The sequence below is a fragment of the Eptesicus fuscus genome, chromosome 3 (genome assembly GCF_027574615.1).
Source record: "Eptesicus fuscus isolate TK198812 chromosome 3, DD_ASM_mEF_20220401, whole genome shotgun sequence".
In the NCBI taxonomy this organism is placed as follows: Eukaryota; Metazoa; Chordata; class Mammalia; order Chiroptera; family Vespertilionidae; genus Eptesicus; species Eptesicus fuscus.
The window spans coordinates 58,812,470-58,822,817 of NC_072475.1; the positions used below are offsets into that span (position 1 = coordinate 58,812,470).

General features: G+C 41.8%; 1 protein-coding gene across 1 annotated transcript; it reads right to left on the reverse strand.

Moving 5' to 3' along the window:
• Positions 1-423: 423 nt before the first annotated feature.
• FBXO40 (F-box protein 40) lies at positions 424-6,387 on the reverse strand. Its single transcript, XM_054709683.1, has 3 exons — positions 6,355-6,387; positions 3,252-5,165; positions 424-717 (listed from the first exon to the last, which is right to left on the reverse strand). The coding sequence occupies exons 1-3, from the start codon at positions 6,385-6,387 to the stop codon at positions 502-504; spliced, it is 2,163 nt and encodes a 720-aa protein (XP_054565658.1). The 3' UTR covers positions 424-501.
• Between the last annotated feature and the right edge of the window lie 3,961 nt (positions 6,388-10,348).

Here is a 10,348-nt window from a genome sequence, read left to right on the forward strand (position 1 = left end):
CTTAGGGGCAGTGTGGCAACTAACAACAGCCCTGGACTTGAATGTCAAGACAACCCCAGCCCCAGAACCTTCAAACTGTGAGCGCTTCACCGTGGAGGACCGGCACCTTAGTCCACATCCCTGTACTGCCCGCCCCACACATTTGAATGTGCTTATAAACTCCCCCACAATAAAAGCACAGGCCCATACTGGTTATGAAATTCATTGCTCTCTCATTTCTAAGAAATTGGGCTTATCTTCCTCAATGACCTCGTTACCTACTTTCTCTTCAGCCTGATTTATCTCAGAAATAAAAAAGGAAAGAAATTAAGTCATCAGTATGGTACTATAGCAATTGTACAAGGCAGGGCTTAGGAAATTCTTAGACCTTGAAGGACAATGCATGTTCTAATGCACCCAGATAAGCATATATGCAGTTTACAGAGGGAAGTTCCCTAGCCACGCTCTGTCCTACTCTCAGTAACTCCGAGGAGAAACTCAAGAAGGGTGGTATCTGAATCTTTAGTTGGTTTGTCTTCCTTGTGGTCTGCCTCTAAAGGTGGTGACCAAGCTCTCTCGGGCCTGCTCCTGGGGCTGACACATGCTGGTCAAAAGAATTGGGTCAGTCTTGTGCTCTACAACATTGAAAGGACACGTCTTCAGGTGCTCGGACATGGAGGTGACTTCATTAAATTCCCAGCTGTTGATTTTAGAGAAGAGGCTGCTGAATTGCCAGATCTGTTGGGAAAGACAGAAGCTCAAAAGTGAACATTGGGGCAATACCCTCAGGCTAGCTTTATTTGAATGATATAAGGAAATGCCTTCTTACTTTTCCTGGTCTCAGCTTCTAGGGGGTGGTTAGTGGCTGCTGCAGACACTTAGTTAGTTCCTTTTCTAGCACCCAACTCCTAGTTCCCCCTTCCAACTGATAATCTTCCTAGCCAGTCATGCAGTTGTGTAGGAATGACTAATATTAATCTGCATATTGACCCCCATTACCACTACTCCCCCTCCACACACACCAGTTCCAGAATAGACAGGTAGTTCTAATCAGTACAATTAGTTTCAATGAGACTCAACTCCAGAACTTTTTTTTTTTTTTTTTGAGATATTAAGAAGCAGATTCTTGTTTCGCCTCTGCACTTGAACTGGGAAAGAGCAAACAGCAGTTTTAGGAGTTGCTAGCAACCACCAGTGGTAATGGGGGGTCAATATGCAGATTAATATTAGTCATATGAGCCAACAAGGGAACCCTATGTCTTAGAATGGAGCCATTATTAAGAAAGTAGAGATTTAAAAAGGAAAGAAAAACATCAATTGGGGGCATTTTCTTGAGCTGCTAGATCAAGCTTTACCTGAAGCTATTCCCTTTGGACTTTTTAGTTATTTGGGGGCCAATGAAGTCTCTTTATTGTTTATGTCACTTTAAGTATTCTAGTGTTTGAAACTAAAAATATTATAACATATAAGAAAGCTTAGAACAGAAATCTAGGTGTCTGGTACTCAAACATCCTCTGGGCTTTCTACCTAGGATGTGGTGGCAAATTCCCTGGTTTTAAAATCTGGCTACGTGAGTAGGCATAACCAGGTACCATTTCAATCTGACCACTTCACCCTCAGTTTATTGCCATTGTTCCTATGTAAGAAAAGGGCTTTCTAGAATCTTAGAACAATTTCCCTTTTACTTTAAAGAGCCATTTTAATTCCAGAAAGAGAATTTAGTTGGAGTTAAAGGATGCTCCAACTAAATTCTCTTTTTTCCTTTCTGCAAGGAAATTAGTTTATCCCAAATGATATCCAAGAATGGGCAGTAATCATTTAACTGAGAACAAACATGGGCCAAAAAATAATGGAATTTCTAGTAAGTAAATGAAATTATTTGCATCTGATTTTAAAGAGGAAGACATTAGGCAATTCTAGAGGATACAATTCCCAAAGGACAGGCCTTTAGTCTCATTCGTGCTTATTTCTAGCACATGGTTGGGTGGCAGTCAGTGTTTATTTAACACATGGATGTAGGCATGGGTATATAGGAAGAAAGGATCTTAATGATTTTTTGAAAGACTGCTCAGGGAATAAATAATAGTAAATATACACAATGTTTTAGACATAATTAATAAATATAGATGTAAACAACTCTAACTCCCCAATGCCAGTTTGCACACACCCACATATTCGGAAGAAACTCAACTGTGAAATTATGAAATTATTTACCTCAATGGGCACATAAATTTGTGGTTCATATTACCAACATATTTACCGTGAGAAAGTATGCTAAGGGCACTTTGGATACAATGAACTAGGAGTTTCACTTCTTTATGGTACAAGAAGTGAAAGTAAGGTGATAGAAGTTATAATACAGTTAAGCAAGTATAAACTGACTGGGGGAAAAGGAACACATTTGATATATACAACAGTGTTTTTTGTGTTTTTTTTTAAAAAACTTCAATAGGCATTTGAACTAGGGGAAATCATGGAGCAAATTATTTAAGAAATTCTTTATTTTCAAAGTGCCTTAACAAAGGCAAAAATTGTTTAAAATATGGTTGACATGGGACTGAGGGGAATTTGTTGGCTACTGTATCAATCAGAGTCCAGGCAGGAAACAGATGGCACATTCAAATGGGGTCATTTGAAGAGTATTTTTTAAAGGAATGATATACAAATTGTGGGCATGATTTAGGAAAGCCACAAGAAGTAGTGCAGTACCCAGACTTGGAAGGGAAGAAGAAGGGAGATCATTGGACCAGAATGAGTCATTATGTGGAAAGAGCCATCTGACATAACCACCTGCAGTGGAGAGACATTTCCACTGCGAAGTGTCAGGGAGGGAGAATGCATGCAGGGAGGAAGCCAGGAGAATAGAAATGTCAACCTCACTCTTCTCCCTCCCTCCTGCCCGTCTCCTGCTGATACACTCCCATTAGGTTAACCTAACTGGAAGCTGAAATGCAAGGGAACCAGTTGAGGCAATCTATAGAGATAAGCCTCCTGAGGGGAATGGGGGACAGATCCTGGTGGAGAAGGTTGGAGAATGGATAATATGAGCACACAGAAGATATATCCAGGACACATACATAGAGATAAACAGGCACTACCATTTGTATTGCCGTTAATATGTTTATCAGTCTGTCTTCCCTGGTGGACTGACCTTGAGCTCAGGATTATGTCTTATTCCCAGTAGCTTAGTAGAATCCCAGTGTCTAGTACAGTGTTTGTCACACAAAAGGCTCTTAAATATGTGTTGAATGAATGAATGAGTGTTTACTTGCCTCTCTGTGGACTCTCCAGGAGGTGCCTCCATGGGAATACTTCTTCTTCTTCCATTGCAGGAGGACCATCCCTCTCTCTTGTAACAAAGTGGCACAGATATTCCTCATCAGCACAGACACCTGGGAGAGCTGGGACAGGCTGATGCTGTCCAAGAACCCAGCAATGTACTGCAAAATCTCCAAGGGCAGGCTGGTGAGAGAATTCTGGCCTTTTCCTCCAGGGCCTGAGAGATGGTAGTTCTTCCTCCCCTCATTCAGCTCTGAAGCAACCTCCGGCTTGATGGCAAAGGTCTTGAGCTCTTGACTATAGATTAATTTTGCTTTTTGCCCTGGGGGACGGAAATGGTTTTGAGTAAATGTACATCCTAAGTAGGCAAGGGGACACCTATGCTGGAACCAGCCATCGAGACATGACTGGATGTCTGTGTGGACATTCTTGAAATGCAGGGGGAATTCATCCCTCCTGAAGAATTTGTTGCAGGTGAAAGTGAAGGCAGAGCTGCTCTTGTTGTGTCTCCTGGTCACACACTCACTGTGGAGTTCCACATGGAGCCCCTCTGGGTTGGCAGTGGTTAGGAGGTCAGCCAGCACTGTTCCAGAGGAAAACTGTTCTGGCTCAAAATTGTATGTCTGGGTAGCAAAATCCATGAATAGCCCGTCAATGCTCCTGGATTCAGAGATGACGTGACCTTTCAGTTCTCTTTCCAAAGCACACAGGAGCGTGGTCTTGATGAGATCTGATTTGGGCAGGTCCTCCACAGTGATCCCTAAATCTGAAGTGTCTACTGCCTTGTGTTCACTTGGCTTACAGCTCAACATGGCATCTCCAACACGAGCCCGCTTCCCACAGTAGCTCACAGGAACTTTGAAGGTATACACAGTCTTCACTTCCTGAGCCTCTAGGTTGCCATAGACAAAGTCTTTCTCCTTAGGCGTACAAGCAGCCATCTGACCAAAGTGGATAAGCATCCTCCCATTGTGCACCAGATACATATTATAGTCCTTTGCATCCACAGCTGATTTCAGTCTCTCCAGAACACCATCCTGCCAAGGGGCAAGCCCTGTTGTTTCCATAGCTGCATGGTAGTCCTGCTGTCTCTGGTCTTCCTGTGATTCTTTCTCTTCGGCACTGGCCTCTCCTATCATGTTATTGCTGACGGAAGTCTGTTCTTTCCCTGGGCCATTACGGCTCTTGTTCTCACAGCTCACCGATGAGTTTGTTAAAGCAGAGGCTGCATGCTCTTTGCTGAAAATATTTTCCCACTTGGTAAACTTGTCCAGGTCCATACCTTCTTTGGTTTTGGCCAACACCTGGCGTTCTTCTTGACTCAGTTCTGCCATCTCTTCTTTAGTGGCCGACAGGGAGCTATGTGGCACTAAACCAGCATTTGCTCCACCCACCGCTCCTCCCATTTCTTCCCAGCTGGCTTCACCATTCATAGTAGGTTCCTCCTCAGTGGGCTCTCTAGTTTCTGGGAAAAGCTCTACCATTTTCAAAGATCTGAAAAGGACCTTCTGGTCCTGGAGGGCCAGGGCTGTGTCCAAACACTCCTCACTGGGGGTCTCTTTCATGATGTTCTTGTGAAGGGTTGTTTCAGAGTCTACATTTGGCCAGCGGTTCCACTCCATGGAGCAGCAGACCACGCTGGCGGGACACACCTGCAGGTGCTTGGCCAGCTTGTGGCGGGACATGGAAAGGGGGCAGCCATATTCAGAGTTGAGGCATGGAACCTGCTCTAAAGGGCAGAGGAGCTCGTGCTCTGCCTCTTTGCACATGTGGAAGGAGGCACCACAGGACAGGTGGCAGTTTATCACCATGCAGGAGACACTGGGCTCCACGGGAGTGTGGCAGTGACGGTTGAAGCATCGCTCACAATGCCTGTGCTGTCCCGGGGGAGGCCTGCGTGCCTTGCCCTGGAGACACCAAAGGCCAAGGGAAAGAGAAAACAAATGACTGCTGGGAGAGGAGCTCTATGTGTGACTGTGACTGTGTTTTTAATGGACTTGTTTCCTGTGTATACGTGCTTCCTATAGGAGCCTTGGAAAATATAGAACATCTTAGAGAAAAAAGCAAGAAACCACTCATAATCCCACAATCCAGAGATAGTAACTATAACTCTCTTTTCTGTATGTTCATTTTATGTATATAATAGAGGTGTTTAGAATAGAAAAAAAAAACAGTGCTACATGCAATGACGTTCAATCTTGACAATTATTATTTTTTAAGTTGTGGATTATGGGTGATTTATATTACACAATTAATACTGTGAATGCAATTTTGCATCCTGCTTTTTAACTTGCTATTATAACATGAGATTAGTCTGTTTTATTAATTATTCTCTACAAACTTTCTTCATAATGGCAGTGTCAATTCCAGAATGAGAATGCTGTCATTCATTTAACCAGCTACCACCAGGGGACATGCTGGGAGGACAGGGCCATGTCTGGTTTTGTCTACATCTGCATCCCTAGCACCTGTCACTGGGCCTGGACCATTGTAGGCACTCAATAATACACTGAATGAAGAAATGTTAGTCACTTACATTATTGCTGCTTTTTTTTTTTTTGCTTTTTTATTTTTAAAGGTTTACTAAAAATTTTTGCTCACAAATCTTTCTTAGCTCTCTGCTTTTCTCCTACTCCATGTCCATTTCTTCTAGGTTCTGCTCTAGCAGCCCTGGTTTGGCAAAAAGCCAATAAAGATCATCAAACCATAAGGACAAGAATGCCAGCTGCTTAGGCTACAGGCTAAATAAAGCCTGACCTGGACCCCTAATATGTAAAGATCCAAGAAGGACTTAGTACTTACCATAGCTTCCGAATTTCTTCTTGCTTTATAACTCTAGGGGAAAATATAAAAATATAAATATGAATGATTAGTAAGAATTTTGGTTATCTATATTAATAGGGGCCAAAGAGACTTCACATACTCTCTCTATTTTAATTCCGTCCACCACCCTAAAGGTGTCATTGCCCCATTTTATAGTCAAGGAAATGGAAGCCAGAGAAGCTAAATAGCTTGTCCAAGGTTATATAGCAGCTAAGTGATGGAATCAGGTCCCAACCCAGGCCACCCTAATCTATGCTCTTTTCACTGACCCACACTGCCCTCTGATGGGGCATTCTTGCCAACCATGTCGTGTGTAACTTATCTTCCACTATCTACCAACAATTATCCTGACATTCCACTCTGCCACCATCCAAACTTGTTGCACATACAAACATCTGGTCCAAGTTGCCCTTGTAACTAGCCTTCTCTCCCACTGGGGCTTCATGTCCACTTAGAGGATTGCCTGACATCTGGCTTAGTCTGGGCAGTGCACGGGTGAAATACCTGTCACGTGTCCCTCACTGGTGTATTCAGCTGTGCTGTGGCTTGAGTAGAGCCAGACCCCTGAGGCCCCAGAAGCAGCGGGGACTGTGGCAAACAGAAGAGAAGTTACCCTGCCTTCAGGGGAATGTAGCTTTTGGGCTCTTGTCAGTTGGTCCCAGGTGGGAATGTTTCCAGATCTGATTTTCCTAGAGAAATGAGGGGTGCAGATTTTTGAGTGGTGGTATATGTAGTGGTTACGAGGCAGATAGCATGGGATTCCATCCTGGCACTAGAAGTCATAGCTGTGAGACTTTGGGAAAGTGACTTAACCTCTTTGTTCATCAGTTTCCCTATCTGTAAAGGGAGGAAAATAATAGTACCTACCTATTGTGAGGAACAAATGAATTAAATACAGTACCTGAAACTCTTAGAATAGTACATGTCCCATAGGAAGTTACCTATAAGGTTTGCTATTGTAAATATTTTATATTTCATTATGTTACAAAAAAAATTATTACATAATATGTCAAGATAAAAATTCTTGAAATTTTAAATATTGGCAACTAATTCTTTTAAAACCTCTATTTAGGCCAAGGAAAAACGTGTATGCGGCCTATATAGATCTGTGGTTGCCTGTTTGCAACACCTGGCCTAGAGAATTAGTAGCATAATTTCAGTACTGTGTTCGTCTGGGAAGGGGTTAGCACCCGAAAGTCATGTTACTGGTGAGATGAGGAGACCTCAGTTCTTGTCTTCTTGAAGGAAACATTTCAATCAAGAGACAAAATGTAAAAAAGCAAGCAAGAATTTATTGACCTCAGCAAAAACACACTTAGGACAGTGGAACAAGGAAGGGCATAGAAGAAGTAGCAAGAGAGCTCAGGCTGGGCTGCTTTGGCTCACTGGGAAGTCAGAGAAAAGGGGGCCTTCGAGACAGGTTCAGGGGGTTAGACCAGGATGAGCTGCTGCTGCCTATTGCTCCCCTGGTTTCAAGTCTCATGGGGTTCCTTAGAGGTTAAGGCATATGTGCCTGTGGGGGAAGGTGAGTGGAAAGGGAATGGCCCAGGCTTGCTCCCTGGAGGGAGAGTGCCCTGGGACCTCCATTTTCAGGGGTTTTAAAGGCTGGGCTTTTAGGAGAAGTCTTAGTGGCAGATCAATAGAAAATTCATCAGCTTTATGCTGATTGGCCAGAATGAGATTTATTCTCTTAATTTGTCCTTGGGTGTGGTTGGCAAATGGCACTTAATTGAATTTCTGTTTTCTGTCTCCCTGAGTATGGTGATTTAAGCTATTTACCCTCTAATTGCGGATGAGAAGTAGAAACCATTTACGCTTAAGTGTCCTTGGTTTAGGGAAGATAGGATTTACTTGGTGGCTGCAAACTGCTATTTAACTATCTGTCTTAGTGTCCCTATTCCACTCGTCTTGGAATTTTCCTAGCTTCTTACTATGCTATAACAGTCAGAAGATATGCAGTATTTAAAATTTTTATTTTATTTTTTTAGGATTTGCCAATTCATTGTGGGTGAATTTTCCTTCAAATTTAAAATTGTATTTCAAATATACAGAAAGAATATATACAATAAACACCCAAATATACTCCACCTAGATTCAATAATTGTTAACATTTGCCATGTTTGCTTCCTCTCTTTCTCTCCATACACACACAATCACACATTTTTGGCCAAAACTCTTGAAAATAAGTTGCTGATATCATTTCACTTCATCCCTAAGTATCTCAGCATATATTTTCTAAGAATAAAGACATTTTCCTTTGTAATTGTAATAACATAATTTTACCTAAGAAAACAAAATGATTTTTAACATCATGTAACATGTTTCTCCAGATATCCCCAAAATGTCATATATATATTTATAAAATGTTTGGACCAGGATCCCTTTAAGGTCAATTTATTACATTTTGTTTATGTTTTTAGTCTCTTTAATCTGGGAAAGCCCCCCTCAACTTTTTTAGAAGAGACAGATTTAAATTTCAAGGTAGTTATATTCTGATTCTTTTAGGTATTCATTTGTTCATCCATTTATTCAACAAGAATTTGTTGATTACCTACTCTGTGTCAGTAAGTGAGCATAAGGGTCACCTGGACTGCTTGTTAAAGTGGTTGTTAAACACTGTTGCTCATTAGAATCAGTGTTTGTTAAATTATAGATCTGCATTGTTCAATATGGTAGCCACTAGCCACATGTGGCTATTTAAATTTAAACTGATAAAAATTAAATAAAACTAATAATTTAGTGTCTCAGGAATACTAGCTACAGTTCAAGTGCTCAATAGCCACATATGGTTAGTAGCTACTCTATTGGACAACACAGAATAGAACATTTCCATCTTCATAGAAAGTTCTATTGAACAACACTGCTATAGATGCTGTCTACATCTCTGACCTGAGTGAGAGGTGTGTTCTGGAGTTTACATTCCTAACACATTCCCCATCTGATTCTTGGGCACTGGGAGAGCTGAGTGTAAAGGAGGGATCATGCCAGAGTGCTCTATACCCCTAATAGTCAGCCTGAATCAGGAGGCAGATCAGAAGCTGAAAGCCAGAACATCAACCGGGTTCAGGGCCCAGTAGAAGATACATCAAGGTGTTAAATCCAGAGAGGGGGTTAGAAAAGTGAAAGGCCGTGATGGTTGTACTGAGATGAAGCAGAGTAAGATCGGGCAGAGGATATCTTTTGGATTCAAGAGTCCAGCTACTAGATCTTTTAACATACAATTTAACGTTCAGTAGGCTCCTGCTATATTCCAAAATCACTCTTAGAGGGAAATGTCCATTGTGGATTTATTGTGGAAATTCATAAATATTAAGCTAAAGCATCTGTAATTATTTGGTACTTAATAAGGAGTCACTTAACACTGTAATTGATGTGTTAACTCATAGTGGAGGGATGAAGTGGGAGGACCCAGAGTTAGAAACTGCTACATAGAGGATGTGAAGAAAGCTTGGATGGAGAAGACTGATGACAGTAGAAATAGGTAAGATGAAACAGATAGGAGACATTACAAGGGAAAATTAACCAACTTTTTTTTCTGGCTGGAGATGAGGAAAGAAGAGGAATCAAGGTTGATTCCAAGATTTAGAACCAAGAAGAGAGAATATTGGCTATCATTCTGAGAAAAACAGAATTCTGAAGTGGAAATTGTTTTGGGAAGAAAGATGAATCCAGCAAGTTTTTTTAAAAAAATATTTTATATGTTTTTATTGATTTTGGAGAGAGAATGGGAGAGGGAGAAACATCAATGATGAGAGAATCATCAATCGGCTGCTTCCTGCATGCCCCCTACTGGGAATTGAGCCCACAACCTGGGCATGTGCTCTGACCAGGAACTGTGACCTCCTGGTTCAGATGACAATGCTCAATCACTGAGCCACACTAGCCGGGCGGGTCCAGAAAGTTTAACTCAAGTTGCTTCAGGTGCTGACAGATCTCATGGATGGGAAGATGAAGTGTTAGAATGTAGAGATGAAGATTTGAGAATTATCCACTTAAAAATGAGAGAGGCCCTGGCCAGTATGGCTCAGTTGGTTGGAACACCATCCCTTACAACAAAGGTGGCAGGTTCGATTCCCAGTCAGGCACATATCCAGGTTGCAAGTTCAATCCGCAGTCGGGGCATGTATAAAAGACAACCGATGATGTTTCTCTCTTATCTCTCTCTCTCTCTCTCTCTCTCTCTCTCTCTCTCTCTCTCTCTCTCTGTAAAAAAAAAATAAAAGTGGAAATAGAATTTAAAAAAAAGAGAGAGAGAGAGAAAGCCGTA

What these genes read in the sequence shown, in the direction of transcription:
- FBXO40 (XM_054709683.1), bottom strand. Translation starts at nt 6,387, where the DNA reads ATGGTTGGCAAGAATGCCCCATCAGAGGGCAGT. An exon ending in ATGCCCCATCAGAGGGCAGT is followed by an intron (nt 5,166 to 6,354) that starts GTGGGTCAGTGA and finishes TGGTGTCTCCAG; the next exon opens with GGCAAGGCACGCAGGCCTCC. An exon ending in CCTGGAGAGTCCACAGAGAG is followed by an intron (nt 718 to 3,251) that starts GCAAGTAAACAC and finishes CTTTCCCAACAG; the next exon opens with ATCTGGCAATTCAGCAGCCT.